The sequence below is a fragment of the Maylandia zebra genome, linkage group LG16, assembly GCF_041146795.1.
Source record: "Maylandia zebra isolate NMK-2024a linkage group LG16, Mzebra_GT3a, whole genome shotgun sequence".
Lineage (NCBI taxonomy): Eukaryota > Metazoa > Chordata > Actinopteri > Cichliformes > Cichlidae > Maylandia > Maylandia zebra.
In genome coordinates this window covers 12,518,661-12,535,341 of record NC_135182.1, presented here as the reverse complement: position 1 = coordinate 12,535,341, position 16,681 = coordinate 12,518,661, and the positions used below count along the sequence as shown (strand labels likewise).

Sequence of the window (16,681 nt, the reverse complement as noted above, 5' to 3'; positions counted from 1 at the left end):
TCTAGCTTTTTCATTGTGTAGGTGAAGTTGATGTAACCCTGACAAATACGGGCAAGGTGGGCTTCAAATACAGTATACACCCTCATAGAGAGGAGGAGGATGAAGGGGTTGGTGAGAAGGAAGCACGGCAGATGAAGGTCTTTGAACATGAGGTCAGACCTGGTTGGCCTACAGTCATTCCTGCTCAGGTGAGCTTATGAGTTTGCCATTTCAATTGTGGATGTTCAAAGCTATTTTATCACGAAAAGGATGGCTTTCCTATGTGTGTATGTGTGGTGTGTGTGTGTGTGTGCGTGTGTGTGTGTGTGTGTGTGTGTGCGTGTGTTTGAGACAGGGTTACCTTGATGCAGGCATGGTACAGGTTCTCCGTGTACTCTACCTTCCGGGCATTCCTGAAGTGTTTAAGAAGAAGCTTCAGATGCAGGTGGCTTTCCTACCACTGGAGGAGATCACTCTGACTGGTGTGGGAGTGTTCCCCAGGATCAGGCTGAATTTACCACGAATCATGTGTATGCACACACACACACACACACGCACACGCACACACACACACACACACACACACACGCACACACATGCACAGAGATGTGTTCAATCCAAAATCAATGAGCTAAAAGATGAATATTTCGCTCATTTAAATTTACTTTAAAATAGTGCTTTTGCTCAAAATAAATAAATGATTCTGCATCAGACAAAAGGGCTGAAAGTAGGACTTATAAATACATATGATTACATCAGTGTGTTACCATCTTATAGAACTATATAAGGATGTTGTCAATTATCCTTGTGAACTCATATTTCCCTCTTTTTCTCTTTAAACCAGTTTTGTTGAAAAGCATCAAGCTCAAACGGTCCATAATAGACCTCTATTGTGATAACAGTTCTTGAGACACAAATTCAACTTCTTATTTCTGCACTGTGATTTCTCTTACAGCGGAGGAGTGTTATAGTGACGTGTTACAGCAGGCCAGAACAGCTGTGGAGAAAGATGGAGTCAAAGAGAAGCTTATATATGAATTTACTGTTCGGGGAGGAGCAGCAACAGAGGCGACGCGCACACTCACAGTCAGTAACTTCATATTAGTGACACCTCACATTTTCTATACTTTTGTTCAAAAAATACCTATTAATATGTATGCTGACTTGATATTGTGGACATGTAGGGAATTTATGAGGATTTGTAGGGAAAATTAAGCACAAATAAAATCCCTTATTGCAGAGGTATTTACAGTTGTAGATTGGTAAGGTTTGTGTGTTTCCTCTGTTGAGGTTTGAGTGTTATTACCACTTCTTGCCTCCCCTGCTATTCTCTGTTCTCTCTTTGACCTCTAGTATGAAGATCTGCTTCACATGGAAATTGAACGATTGTTGGTCAAAAAAAATGCTCTTGCTGTGGCTAATAACTTGCTGGAGACTGAAGAACCACAAGAGTCCTTCAGAAAGTGGAACAAGCTAATAAAGTATGTAAACACAACTACACACATGCATTTTGGTGACTCTGTTTTGAAGTGAGAACTTTGTCAAACTGTGCTGGGGAATTTGTGACTGTTTAGCTTTTTTTACTTTGTGCACTCTTGATACGATGTCATTATATCTCATTGAAAGTCCACAAATCTATAATATAATGTATAAGATACTTCAGTTCAGTATACAAAGCAAACTTATATTTAGTAAAATTATAATACATATATTCTAAACATTTTTACAGACTTTAGTCTATAACAATAAGTTATATTGCTAACATGCTTGTTTGTGCCCAGTGTTTTATTCTTATTATTTAAATCTTTTTCCCAGGTTCCAACTCCCAGAGTACATTCTGGATTTTGGTTTTGTCATTCCTGGCAAAGTCGTGAGTCGTGCTGTGAAGGTCAGCAATAATGGATCAATACCTGTGTCTTTCCATCCCACTAACAAACATCTTGGGGACACAGGTAATATAATGTCCTCCTACTTTTTTAGGTCATCATCGCAGGCAAAGACAACCTGTGTTTTTTAAAATGCTTGAAATAAGGATTAGTGGGGTCAGGTTCATTGGTGAATCTAAATTGTCCGTAGGTGTGAATGTGAGTGTGAATGGTTGTCTGTCTCTCTGTATTAGCCCTGCATCAGGCTGGGAACCTGTCCAGGGTGTACCCTGCCTCTCATCCTGTGGTAGCTGGGATAGGCTCTCCAGCCCCCCTGCAACCTTGACAAGGATAAGCAGAAGAGAATGAATGTATGGATGGATGGTTGGATGGATGGATGGATGGAATAAGGATATGTTTGGAAGTGTATTTAAGACAACTGGCGCTGCTTTAAAGCAGCATCAAGTATTGATTTCTTATAGTTGTTTTTTTCTAGCTTAGCATGTTCTGAAAGAAGATAATAGAAAATGTAGATTTGTAGCAGTTTTGAAACCATCTTCATGTCTAAAGCTTTTGTACACAGTGGTGAATTTAAGTATTCACCTCAAGTATCATTTTTTTAAAATTTCTCTTTAATTTAAATGATTTTAAAATAATTTATGACTCTTTTTGGTTCCTCACAGGTTTCACAGTAGACTTTGAAAGCATGAAGAACCAACCCCGTGATGAGACGAAGAGTTTCACAGTTAAATTTGACCCACAAGGAGTCAACCTGGATTTGGGTTATACGAGTGCTATTCTCCCAATCCAGGTATACACAGGCTTACACCTGTACATGTCCACAAACTAAATTTGTGTCTTTTCACTCTCCCTCTATAAGTCATTTTGGATCTAAGAGGATTTTCTTTGCTGTTACAGGTCGCAGGTGGTCCAACGGTGCAAGTGCGACTGTGTGCAGTGGTAACCATGCCAGCTGTCACAGTTTCCAGTGATACGATTCAATTTGACACTCTGCAGTGTGGCATGTGTCAGGTACACCATGATAACAATGGATGATGACTCTGTGAAAGTTCTTTTCTCTTCCTATTCCTTTCTCGTCTAATATTTAATTTGAAATACTTAGTAAGTCAAAAATTGCTGTGCCTTGAAAATATTTTCCAAGGCACAGCACATTTCCCCCATTCTTTCTTCTAATTCCACCATAATAAGCAAAAAGGCTTATTAGGCTTATTAAAACAATACAAAAAAAAGAGTACAAACAATATTTGTAGTGTATACAAAATTATTACAAAAATCAAGCAAACGATAATAGCGATTCAGTTTCACCATCTAAGTGTATAAATAAGGCTCAAATATTTATATTAACTCTCTGTCTGCGTTTTTTGTTTTTTGTTTTTTGTTTTTAAGCTCTACTGTTATTCCATTGCATACAAAAACCAAATTCACAACTTTAACTCATGTTTCATCTTTTTAATCCATCTTTTATATACTTTGTGTATAAATTGAATTTATTTTCTTCATTTGTGATTGGACTAAAAGATGTAGGTAGAATCATATAACCATCCACAGTCAGATGATACAGAGAACCAGTGGGTACTTTCATTCAAATATAGCACCTTTCAAGACAAAGATCACAAAGTGCTTCACAAAAAAACAATAAAAATTTAAAAACAAAAACAGAATAAAGAATGAGGTAACTAAATGCAAATCAGAAAGATGAGTTGGGTTTTTTTTTTATTATAAGAGACCACTGAGTCCACAGATCTAAAACTTAAAGGGAGAGACCTCCAGCATCTGTGGCCCATTCTGGCAAAAGCGCTGTGTTCTTTAGTTTTCAGCTTGTATGATGTACAGTAACTGTGTCCTTATCAGAAGACCTCAGGGACCTCTTGGGGACGTATTGCTGCAAAAGTTTAATGATTTAAGCTGGTGCTTGACCATTAAGAGCTCTAAAAGTCATAACCAGATGTCACAGTCTGTGCTTGCTGACTGTGTGGAGTGTGAATAGTGGACCCAAACGCAGACAAAACGAAGCGTGAAACGTAATTTGGTTTTAACAAAAACCGAGCTGTTTAATATAGCTGATGGAAAAAATACTAAACAAAGGGCAAGGTATGAAACTAAACAATAACCTAAACTGAGTAAACTAGAATTAAACATGGAAAAACCCTGAACACGGCCATGGAAAAATCTGGACACGAGGAACATGAATACCTGGAACATGAAACATGGAAAGCAGGTGACCTGACAACAAATGACAGAAAACTCACTAAATACACAGAGAGGTGACGAGGAGAGTGGAAACACATGGGGAACACAGCTGAAATGAACATGACCCCACAAACAAAACTAAACACACTGAACAGGGAACATGAGACTGTCAAAACAAAAAAGGAAACATAGGGAGACGTAGACTGGGACACGCGATCTTGACACAAGGGTCGAGGTAAGGCAGACATGAGAGCCAGAGAGAGGGAGTGAGGGAACACGAGAGAGAGGGAGGAGGAACATAACTCAGACACAAAGGATGAGGAAGACCTAAACACAGGGTACACGACAGACTCATACACCGAAGACATGACACTATGGACAATGTAGTGGGGACACACAGACATGGGAGGAACCTAAATAGACAAGAACTAAATAGAGAAACATAGGGTTCAAACATAGAACTAATAAATGCATGGATAACAATTTCCAGTTTAGAGCATGATACAATGGTACTTAACCTAGAAATATTTCTTAAGTGATAAAAACATCTTTGTGTAATTTAAGTTTTCTAGGCTTAAAAATTATTGCATTTTGAAAAACAATACTTAATTCATTTTAACCAGGTGAACATAAATTGAGCTGATGTGCAACTTAAAAAATCAGTCGAGACAAGAATCTTTTTGTTTCAATGATCAGTGAAAATCAGAAATGGTTCCGCCAGGTACAGGTGCTTAATCCTCAGGCTGGCTGAAACAGACAGAAAAACCTGAAAACATTTACAACATGCATGACTGACTTAAGAATGCGAAGGAAGGCATATTTTTCTCCAAAACATTGACTAAGAGATAATAGATCCTGACTGAGTTAGAACAGATACTAAAATACAGTAAGTAGATGATGTCTGTATAAAACAGTTATTAACAGTTAATGAAAGTGGTTATTTTTATGTATTTAACAAATATACTGGGTCTGCTACTTTTGTTAGTGTTTGTTTTGAAAACATTAATGGGTTCAAACATGTTTGAATTACATTGTGGCCTTAAGACAACAATTCTGATGCTAAAGATCCAAATGGGACACACAAAAAAAAAAAAAAAAAAAAAAGAATTGCAGTGTGTTCCACTGAGATGAAAAAAATATATGCAATTACAGTAAAATCTATTATTCAAAGCTAACCACATTTGCAAATTTCTCATCTCTATATTTCTTTTCTTGGACTTGAGCATCTTTATATAATTCACAGTCCTTAGTTATCATTACTGGGCCATGGTGCAGCCTTTCACATCATCTTTTATTTTAAATTTGCCTTTTTTTTTTACCAGTTCTTCCTTTAAGTTTCTTCTGATTGGCTGTTCCTCACAATTAACAGTTTTGAACAGCAGGTAGGCACAGCTGTCAAGCACAGAGCTCTAACTGGGCTCACTGTGGTGCCCTCCTACATATAGTTACCAAGAAATTTATTTATTTATTTTTTTAAATTTTATTTATTTAGGACAGTGCATGTTAATGAACATAAATGTAAAAAAAAAATGACATGAATGTAAACATACCAGATTATAGCCAAGGGCTAATTTCCATCTGTTATCCTTAAGCATAAAAAATAGACATAATAATTCATAAAAATTCATCATTCATTCATAATAAAAACTCCATCACCAAACTCACACATACACACCATTCTGTTCCCAACAAAACATTAAAACTATACAACTCATACATGATCACACACTTGATTTGTCCATAACCAGTTTTTAACCTTTGCCTTAAACAAACTGAGTGTAGAGCATTCTCTAACTGGTTGAGGAAGACTGTTCCACAGATGGCCTCCCTTAACAGAGAGGACGTTCTGCCCAAATGCTGTCCGTCTGTAGGGTATAAACAAGTCTCCTCAGATTGTAGCTCGAGTGGTCCTGTCTGAGCTTTCTTTATGCCTAATGAACTGCTTTAGTGGTGGTGGAGCAAGGGAGTGTAAGACTTTATATATTAAACACACTCTTTTAAGTTTCACTAAGTTATTGAAGTTCATGTAATTTATGTTTTTTTAACACATGACAGTGGTGGTGGGAAGTTGGTTTTTTGTCAAGTAGTTTTAAACTTCTTTTATAAATGTTTTCAATAGTTTTAAGTGTTGTTGGACAAGCAAGTGACCAGGACGTCAAACAATAGTCCATATGAGAGATGATCATTGAGTAAAAATAAGTTTTTGCAACATTCATATTTAAATTATTACGTATATGATTAAAATTTCGATTATTAAATTTAAGTACCTGGGACTCTTTATTTATGTGACTCTTGAAGGATAATGTTGGGTCTAGAATGACCCCAAGATATTTAAATTCTGGAGCTAATTCAAGCTCTACTCCATCCAGGAATATGTTTGACTGCTTCAAGTTTATGGGGCGTTCTGAAAATTACATACAGACAGTTCCGGTAAATCAGTGAATTGTCAGACCTATACATTCGAACCTTTGGTATTCTAAAGGGATGAGTAAATCTCATTAATTGAAACCAGTTTTAACTTGCAGTAATGCGATGTCATTATATTTAATGACATATTGTTGTGCAAAATGTAAGAATTTCTTTATAACCCAACAGATGAAGACAATACAGCTGCTGAACCATGAGTCTGTGCCGTGTCACTGGAGCATAGCTGAGGAGGTTAAGCCTTTTAAAAAGGTATGACTGTTGTTATTTTGTGGATAATATAAAAAATGGAATCCACAGGCCATCTGTGTCGTGCCAAGAAAGATATCAGATAGAGAGAAATACAATAAATGTGATGCCTGCATTTGTTCTTGTTCTCACTCAGATCGATAAGTTCCTGCCCCTCTACAAGCGTAAAAAAGCCTTGCAGGAGCAGCGTCCACCTCCAGTGGTGTTTGAGATGTTTCCCTCCTCTGGTGTGCTGTCCCCTGGTGAACGGGTCAATGTCCACATAAAGTTCAAGCCTGCTGATGGGGTGAACTGCTTTTAATATTAGAACAATAACTGTTAGATATAATTAGTAGCATAACATCATATTGCTTAATCATGAAAAAGTAGCAAGAGAACGTGATATAAAATATGACAAAAGACCTACTGTTTTGCTCTATTTGTCTTTCAGTGTCCTTACAACAGACGGCTAGTGGTGCGAGTCGCTGACAGCACCCAGGAGGTGTTCATCACAGCTCAGGGTCAGGGTGAGGATCCACATCTCGAGTTCTGCCCTTCGGTACTCGAGCTGGGCCCTTGTCTCCCTGCCAGCACTGATGTTGAAGCTGAGGTTACAGTGAAAAACCCCTGTTCTTTCCCCATTGAGTTTTACTCCCTGGAGTTTGACACACAGTATCTCCAGGAAGAAGAGGTAGCACTTTTTTTCTAAAGTCTCAGAAATATTGTTGCAAATTTACTTTAAAATGAAGTGCATGATTTTTAAAGGCAAGGCTACAAGTGGTGTAGTAATATGAAGAGATTATGTGATTTCCTTTCATTGGTAAAATATGGCATGATTAAAAAGGCATCAGAGAAAGAGACAAAGTAGAAATGCTGTGCAATGCAATTTTTTCACTACAGTTAATCTCACACAGCTTTCCTGAATTAAATGATCTGTTTTTGTCTTTTGCATTATGTGGTGTCTCTAATAAGACATTTTTTTTCTGGGTTTTTAACTGCCCTCTCTTCTCATGGTCACATGCAGATTCTGCGTTTGATGCAGGATTATAAAGACAACAGTGTGTTACTACTTCCTCCACGTGTCCCGGGAGAAGGGCTTCCCTCAGAACTGCTGGACTATTACAAGGAGTATTGCTCCAAGATGAAAGACGAAGGTATCTTTAAAGATACCTAAGCAGCTATTGATAATATACACACAGTTATGTCAGCACATATTTGTTTTAATGTCTGTCATAATGTCACTTTTAATCGATCTGTGTGCCCCAGAGCTGAAGGCAGGTACGGGTCATGATGATCAAAATGAAGACACACAGGGAGGAAAAAATAAGCCTAAACTAGATGAAGACCACCCAGAAATTAGAACTACAGGTGTGAAACCACCTGAAATGTGTAAGTACAGCAAGTTTCTTCTTTGTTGGTTCTCAGTCATCCAGGCTATGATCACCTTGAGTTGAAAGCAACAGCACTTCTTTGTAATGTCCTTTAAGATGTTTCAGAATCAGAATCAGAATCAGAAAGGGGTTTATTGCCAAATGTTGAGCAGGTTTACAACATTAGGAAATTGCTGCGGTGCTTCAGTGCAAACATAGTTTCACTTCTCATCTAGCAGTTCATAAAAAAATGCCATCAATTTTCAGACTTGTGTAATTTTCTTTGCAAACATTATTTTGCTTGTAAAATTAACATTTAAATTCAAATTCAGTTTTCTCAGAATTGACCAGATTGGCGAGCAGCGAGAGTCTAAGACAGTTCGAGATGACCCCTATCTGCAGAGCAGTTGCCCGACATATGGGTGTTGACCTGTCACTTGAGGCTCTGATTGGACGCAACTGCAGAGGCATTGCTATTATCGTATATGGAGCCCCACTGACAGGTTTAAAAACACATTCTGCAATGAAAGAATTTAAATGACGATAGTGAATGAAACAATCATCCCCTGCTGGAGTCAGTTAACTTGATATAAAAGGTGTGTGTGTGTGTATATGTGTGTGTCTCTTTTTTTTCAGATAAGAGCAGCATAGCAGCTGCTCTGGCACTTCGGTATGGAGCAGTGTGCCTCTGTGTTGATGATGTGGTTACAGATATGCTTTTAAATGGCACTTCACCGGTTAGCCTGACAGCCAGACAACTCTTTGACTTTGCTGCTACAGAGCATGCTCAGAAAAATGCTAAGGAAGCTGGTAAGCTGGAAGCTAGAAAGCAGCTTGTGATGGAAAAATGAGTAACACCTTTAACTGGTCATTTTCAGTTTTAAGTAAGCGGTTAAGAGCTGGGCTGCAGCGTGATTCAGCTGTCAAAGGAAAAGAGGGGCAGATTGCCAGTTTATTGCATGGTCTGAAAAAAGCATCATCTTTAAAAACCGTCCCAAAACACAGATACATGTTTCAAAATCAGAAAGGTTTTAATATGGTTAGAAAACTGAAATTAAATTATGAATTTATCGTTGGTGTGAACAGGTCAAAACAAAAGACACAAAAAATAGCCTGATATCAGGCAGCAATACCAACTCTTTATAGCCTGACTCTCACATCTGCAGCCAGGCAAACACAAAGAGGACAGAAGAGTAAACCTTCTCTATATGTGATTGTTGGTTTTTATTAAACTGTTTTGTTTGTTTTTTCATTTAGCTAAACACATATTAATAGTTGTACTACAAAGTGATGAAGAAAATGTACACGGCAGTATAAAAACTCATCAGAATTTAGAACATGGTCTAAAAATGAAAATTTCCTTGGGACTAAACCATTAGAACCTACACTTACTGTATCCTCTGCAGCAAATTAAATGAAGCTTACCCCCATCCTTAGAGATATTTCAGATCTTTTACAGTAAGGCAGGATACCATAGCAGAAGAGTAACTAAAAATTACCCACCTGCTACCAGGTCTGGTCATTGAGGAAACGTCTGGATCAGGACCCACAGCACCTCTTGAAGCCTCCGATCCAGATTCATCGCCTTTTATACAAAATACAGCCAACAACTGTGAGGACAACAGTAGTGAAAATGACTCCAAGGCTCCCCTGATGACTGAAAATCAACACATTGTCCATTGTCTGGTACATTTTCTCGAAGTATCTCCGTATCTGTTGTCTTTGAGCTTTTCACAGGACTTTATTTTGTTTGTTTTTACTTTTTCTTTCTGTTTTAATGTATTTCTTTTCTCTATGAATTGGTGGTCTGGTCCTTGCTTTGCAGTTAAATAATTCATTTAAATTTCATTTCCTTTACACCTCTATACAAAACTATTGTATAAACTGTGAATACAGAGTAATTGTTACTCATAGAAAACCAATTTATTTAGTGTGATTTTGCTTCAGGGAGGAGATGTGACCACACTGAGGAGTCTGTTGCCTGAGCATTTACTGGTTGATATCCTAGCAGAAAGATTTCAGGTGAGGTATTACATGGTGTGTATATACAGAAAAGTGCAAACTGAATAACTCTTAGCCAGTGCTGTGCAATAAATTGGCACAAATAAGGAATGTTTTCTCTGATGTTTCTCTATTTATTTTGTAATTCTCTCTAATGTTGGTGCTTACGTTGTGATTACAGTTAAGCGATTGTTATCGTGGAATAGTGATTGATGGCCTGGACTCAGCGTACACTCGGGTTCCAGCGAGCACTCTGCAGGTTGTTCTCAAGGCCTTAAGTAACCGCAAACACATCTATTTGGTCAACTTATCTGACTCTTATACAGCCCTGAAGGCACGGGAAAGAGCTCAAAGCGAAGCTGAAGGTAAAATATTTACAGACAGAAATTCTTATACCTGTGAACAGAACTTATAGTTGTCACGTTTATGTATTGAATTAGATAAATGACCAAAACTGTGTGTGTGTGTGTGTGTGTGTGTGTGTGTGTGTGTGTGTGTGTGTGTGTTTCAGAGGCTCTGCAGAAGGAGAAAGCTGCCAGGGAGGAACAATGGCTGCAGGACATGGATGAGGAGGAGTATAATGCTCTGCCACAGGAGGTGAAGGAGCGCATTAACAAAAAACACAGAGAGGAATTCCGACAGCAGAAGTTTAGGTACTGACAATATTTTTTTTTTTCAGTGAGGTTTTAATTTCTAGTTTTACCAAACTGCACAAAGTCAAAACTGATGTTTTAGCTTGATGAAATGGACACAGTCATCAATGGTATGATCAACATGCCTAGTGAGGCTCAGTTCTCTGGGTGAAAATGCCTTGTTGATGCCAGAGGTCAGAGGAGAATGTCCAAACTGCTTCAAGCTGATAGGAAGGCAACAATAATTCAGATAACCACTTATTACAACCCAAGGTATGTAAGGCAAGGCAAGGCAAGGCAAGTTTATTTGTATAGCACAATTCAACAACAAGGTGATTCAAAGTGCTTTACAGAGACATTAGAAACAAGAACAAATAAAAAGCATGATTTAAAATTGAATAAAGCAAGCAAATAAACTAACTAACTAATTAACAAACAAACAAACAAACAAACAACAGTATATAAAATCAAAACAGATAAAATCAGAACAGTAGATAAAATCAGTAGTTAAATGTAAGTTTTGAAATTTAAGCTTAAAGTGTGGATTTGGTGCTTTATTCAAATGCAGCTGAGAACAGGTGAGTCTTCAACCTGGATTTAAATAAACTGAGTGTTTCAGCTGATCTGAGGCTTTCTGGGAGTTTGTTCCAGATATAAGGAGCATAAAAGCTGAATGCAGCTTCTCCGTGTCTGGTTCTGACTCTGGGAACTGATAAAAGACCGGATCCAGATGACCTGAGGGATCTGGATGGTTCATACTGGGTCAGGAGGTCATTGATGTATTTTGGTCCTAAACCATTCAGAGCTTTATAGGCCAGCATCAGAACTTTAAAGTCTATCCTCTGACGGACAGGCAGCCAGTGTAAGGACCTCAGAGCTGGACTGATGTGGTCCACTTTTTTGGTCTTAGTGAGGACTCGAGCAGCAGAGTTCTGAATGAGCTGTAGTTGTCTGACTGATTTTTTAGGTAGACCTGTAAAGATGCTGTTACAGTAATCAAGCCTACTAAAGATGAATGCATGGACTAGTTTTTCCAGGTCCTGTTGAGACATCAGATCTTTTATCCTTGATATATTCTTGAGGTGATAGTAAGCTGACTTTGTTATTGTCTTAATGTGTTTTTCTAAGTTTAGGTCTGCATCCATCACTACACCCAAATTTCTCGCCTGGTTTGTGGTTTTTAGATGTATAGATTGAAGTTCTCTGGTGACCTGTAATCGTTTTTCTTTGGCACCAAAGACTATTACCTCAGTTTTGTTTTTGTTTAGCTGGAGAAAATTGTGGCACAACCAGTCATTGATTTCCTCAATGCATTTACCAAGAGCCTGTACAGGGCCTCGGTCTCCTGGTGACATTGTGATATATATTTGTGTGTCATCTGCATAGCTGTGATAGTTTATTTTGTTGTTGTTTATAATCTGTGCCAGTGGGAGCATGTAGATGTTAAACAGAAGGGGTCCCAAGATGGAACCTTGGGGAACTCCACATGTGATACTTGTCTGCTCAGATGTGAAGTTACCTATTGATACAAAGTATTTCCTGTTTTCTACGTATGTTTTGAACCAGTTTAGTACAGTTCCTGAAAGACCTGTCCAGTTCTCCAGTCGTTTGAGTAATATGTTGTGGTCAACTGTATCAAATGCTGCACTGAGATCCAGTAAAACTAGGACTGACATTTTTCCACTGTCTGTATTCAGACATATGTCATTAAACACTTTGGTCAGAGCGGTTTCAGTGCTGTGGTTCTGTCTAAAACCTGACTGGAAGGCATCGTAGCAATTATTCTGTTTTAAGAAGTAACTGAGCTGTTGAGAAACTGCTTTTTCAATGATCTTACTTAAAAACGGGAGATTTGAGATCGGCCTGTAGTTGTTCATTTGTGTCTTGTCAAGATTGTCCTTTTTCAGTATAGGTTTGATTACAGCAGTTTTTAGTGATTCTGGAAACACACATGATAATAAAGAAAAGTTGACGATCTGTAACAGGTCTGACTCTAAAGTCTTTGAGACCTTTTTGAAAAAAACTTGTTGGCAGGACATCTAAACAGCAGGAGGAGGAGTTCAGTTGACCTAAGATGTCCTCCAGGTCTTTGCTGTTAATAGGTTGAAACTGTTTCATGGTGTTTAAACAGTTTTTTGGTGGACACAGTACATATGTAGAAAAATCGGGTCCGTCCTGCCTTGTATCAAGAGTTCAGGCTGACGGTGGTGTAATGGTATCAGGGGTATTTTCTCTTGTTCCCTAAGTACCAGCTGAGCATTGTTTAAACACCACGCACACACACGCCTTTCTGATTGCTGTAGCTGTCCATGTCCATCCCTTTATGACCACAGTGACCACATCTGCTGAGTGCTGTTTCCAGCAGGATAACACACCATGTCACAGATCATAGAGCGTCTCAAACTGGTTTCTTGATGGTCTCCATGAAATTCATTTCATTTTACTCAAATAACTTGGCTAGTTACACAGTCTCTATCCAATATAGCAGCTTTGGAGTGAAAGCCGAATCAGATATGCAGCTGACAAATCTGAAGCAACTGTTTAAATCTGTCATGTCAGTATGGACCAGGATCTCTGACGAATGTCCCCGAATCCTTGTTTACTATGTTATGAAGAATTTAGGCACTTCTGAAAGCAAAAGTGAGCCCAACCCAGTGATAGCATTACATGCCTAATAAAGTCATCATAAATGATAAGGGAGGTACAGAGTGGTTAATCCATGGAATACAGATGATTAAATTAAATTTCATATTTAAGTTGTTAAGAAGAAAAAGAAAATATAAACACAAATTATGAAAAATAGCACATTGGACTGATTAAGTTCTGCAGTGAACACTTCCAGTTTTTAACATTCGTCTGAAAGGTGAATTTTTAATCAAAATGGCATATTCAAATAATACAAACAATAATAAATAATAAATACATAATATGTGCTTTAACATTTATATCAATAATGGTTTAGAATATGGCATAAGCCACTATAACCACATTTTGAGGTATTTGATGTCATTCATTTTCTGCTTAAACCAGTTATAGACTTAGATTTACTATATCTACCATGTAATAAAAGCCCTCATAGTGATCATAAATATAGAGACTTGAAACTACTTCTTGCTTCCTTCTACATCCAGGAATATTGTGCACAGTTTTATTTATGCTGAGCATGCACAGTTTCACTCAAATACCAGGAATATATTCAAGTTCAAATGAAGGTAACTAAAAACAATTCACTTGTGTGTAAGGGAGCAGATGGCGAAAGAGCTGGAAGAAAAGAGGCAACAGGAAGAGAACCAAAGGTTAAAAGAGGTGGGTGGAAAGAAGGACATTAAAGAACCATCAAGGAAGAAGAGCTTGCTGGGGGTAAAGCAGGTCTGTATCCAGTCTGAAGACCAGCAAATACAGAGAAAAATTAGAGCACTGAATTAATTTCTCCCCTTTCCTCTGTAGTCAACAGGGGCATTGAATGTGCTAAGGGCGTCTTCTGTTAACGACTCCAAAGAGCAATTAGGGGACACAAGAGAGCAATGTCATCTAAATGAAGGTGCAGACAAGTGTAAAAAAAACATGTAATATTTTATAAAATGTAATATAGAGCAAAAAATGAAACGGTTTATAGAGTGCAGCATAATCAGTTACTGAGTGACGTCTGGTCATTATTCCTACAGAGCATCATAGCAAAGAGGCCGATGATCCACAGAAGCAGACAGAAGGAACCACAGGTTCTCCTCAACCCACAGACACACTGGAGATAGACAAGGTAAATTAAGCTTAGCAACGATGTCAACACACTCAACCCCAGTGCATTATTTAAAATGGTAGATATGTATAGCAGACTAATTACCTACTTTGTAACTTACTGGAGTTTTTATACTGCATGTTTGGGATACATTATTTCATAAGATTGTGTAATGTTATACAACAAATCAGATATGAGGAATGATGGAATAATAAATAATAAATCTTACTATTTTAACAACATGTCTGATTTTTTTCAAGTATGTTTTGAATACTTACTTGATTTTAATTTGAGAAAAAAGGGATTCAAGAAACAAAAGTACTTCTTGTAGGCCTATCTGTTACTATGTGTGCTGTGAAATCTTCAGCTTCTCTTACTTTAGTTTTTAAAACCACTCAATGAAGAATTAATGATTTACTCTGCAATCCAGTGTCTTGCATTCTGCACAGGATCTAATTACATTAAAGTATTTAATTTTGCTTTTATATCCAACATGAATCATGTGTTGTTGCCAGAATACAGAAACTGTAAATGTGAAGAGTGCAGGAGAAGAAAAAGAGTTGAAAGATGGAAAACAAGCAGGGGAGAGGAATCAAAAAGACAGAGCAAGAAGACAGGGCTTACCTGCTGGGAAGGTTTGTACAAATATGCCATTTAAGGGCTCTTTGTTAAGTCAATAACATAAAATCTGAGGCCTGTATTACAAAGCAGGATTTAGTCCAAGTAACTTTGGGTCCAATCCTGGGTTTCCATACTTCTCATTCAGATGCTTCGTACTCACCTTGGTAACTTATGCTGTAAACCTAACCTGTTCTGGTGCACATTATGTTCTACATTAGAGGTTAAAAGACTCACATCATTGCCTACTAACCATTCAAGTGCCACCATTCCTTCATTCTCCATTGCTCACCATACCCCCATTCAGTCCCGGGTGGAGAACCTGCAGTCTAAGTTCTGTCAATACGAGGAGAGCCAAGCCCTGGTGGAGCATATCCTGCAGCACTGGGACCGGCGCCGGGGATTGTTGTTGGTCCCACTCCCCACTGAAGATGCTTTAGGGTCAGCTGAAGTTACAACAGAGAAGCAGGTGTGTTAGCTGGCCAACACACCTGGTGGTCCTCCACCAGGTGGCCCTCCAATCCCTCCTTTTTTTTTTTTAACTTAAATGTAAGACTGCTTGGAAAATTGGAAAGGTGTGCTATAATTCTTTATCCTTGTTTGAATCCAAAATATTTTTTCCATCTACACAGTCCTCTGCTGATAAGAAGAGCAGGAGAGTCAGTAACAAGCTCATATCACCTTTGCACAGTCAAATAGCAGGACTGTCAGAAGCAGAGAAGGCAGACGACAAGGCATCTCCTCTGGACATTCCATATATTGTGTTAAATGTAACAGAAAAAGACTACATGAGCATCATAAGCAGCTCTTTGCCTGCCCTAGATGAGGTATAGCATCATTTCACAGATCTTTCATTTTTATAAAATTATTAATTATGTTTCTGTTGAAAATGAAATTATTCTTTCATAAGTTTAAGATGAATTCCTAATCTATTTTCTTTTCTGCTTTGGTCTCATTAGGTGTTGGATGATTTAGGGATAGGTCCTAGTGGCCCTCCAAGCCCTCCTTCTGTCACCTTCTCTGTCGTTCCTTTTCCCAAAAAACGAGAGCAAGCTAAACTAGAACAGACCTGTTTCACCTTCCTGGTTCCTTCAGGGCTGGATGAAAAGGACAAGGACAAGAAAGAGGACGAGCTGCAAGCATCCGTTTTAAAGTTATCGGTAATGTCTAAACAAAAAAAATCATTCTTAATTTGAGGCAAAATCTGAAACACAAGCAACATGGACCTCATGTCCATTTAACCCACACAAGCTTATTTTGGTGTTAAAAGCATGAAATTTTAGGTTTTTAAGTCAGAACACTGTTTGTCTGCTGTTTTTGTAAAGGAAGAGGCAACAGGCTCTAAAGGTCATGGCAAGGCCACCATTAAGGACAGCACAGTGGCGAAGGACAAGGATAAAACGGGCCGAGAGATTCACAGGAGCAAGAAACAGACTTCCGCCAAAACAAAAGCACAGGGACCAGAGCGTCTCGGGTCACGTTCGCATGCCTCCTTCCACCCCGAGGACACTGACCAGGAAGAACATCAAGCAAGCTTGGAACAAAAACGCAGCCATATGTAAGACGTACTGCAGAATCACTAATGTTCATTAGTGTTTTTTAATTTGTTGTTGGTGC

General features: G+C 38.2%; 1 protein-coding gene across 2 annotated transcripts in view; it reads left to right on the top strand.

Moving 5' to 3' along the window:
- The window catches only part of hydin (HYDIN axonemal central pair apparatus protein), a 59,358-nt gene that overhangs the window by 17,186 nt on the left and 25,491 nt on the right, over nt 1-16,681 (top strand). For both annotated transcript variants that reach the window (XM_076874732.1, XM_024801042.2), the window contains exons 27-52: nt 6-188; nt 335-509; nt 935-1,065; nt 1,333-1,460; nt 1,795-1,931; nt 2,528-2,655; nt 2,763-2,876; nt 6,651-6,731; nt 6,865-7,014; nt 7,159-7,398; nt 7,732-7,861; nt 7,974-8,096; nt 8,410-8,580; nt 8,714-8,887; nt 9,591-9,763; nt 10,025-10,099; nt 10,260-10,443; nt 10,590-10,731; nt 13,953-14,079; nt 14,158-14,251; nt 14,376-14,467; nt 14,962-15,081; nt 15,372-15,533; nt 15,697-15,891; nt 16,024-16,224; nt 16,390-16,622. In XM_076874732.1, coding sequence (XP_076730847.1) covers nt 6-188; nt 335-509; nt 935-1,065; nt 1,333-1,460; nt 1,795-1,931; nt 2,528-2,655; nt 2,763-2,876; nt 6,651-6,731; nt 6,865-7,014; nt 7,159-7,398; nt 7,732-7,861; nt 7,974-8,096; nt 8,410-8,580; nt 8,714-8,887; nt 9,591-9,763; nt 10,025-10,099; nt 10,260-10,443; nt 10,590-10,731; nt 13,953-14,079; nt 14,158-14,251; nt 14,376-14,467; nt 14,962-15,081; nt 15,372-15,533; nt 15,697-15,891; nt 16,024-16,224; nt 16,390-16,622 — 3,863 coding nt within the window. The remainder of the gene's footprint in view (nt 1-5; nt 189-334; nt 510-934; nt 1,066-1,332; nt 1,461-1,794; nt 1,932-2,527; nt 2,656-2,762; nt 2,877-6,650; nt 6,732-6,864; nt 7,015-7,158; nt 7,399-7,731; nt 7,862-7,973; nt 8,097-8,409; nt 8,581-8,713; nt 8,888-9,590; nt 9,764-10,024; nt 10,100-10,259; nt 10,444-10,589; nt 10,732-13,952; nt 14,080-14,157; nt 14,252-14,375; nt 14,468-14,961; nt 15,082-15,371; nt 15,534-15,696; nt 15,892-16,023; nt 16,225-16,389; nt 16,623-16,681) is intronic.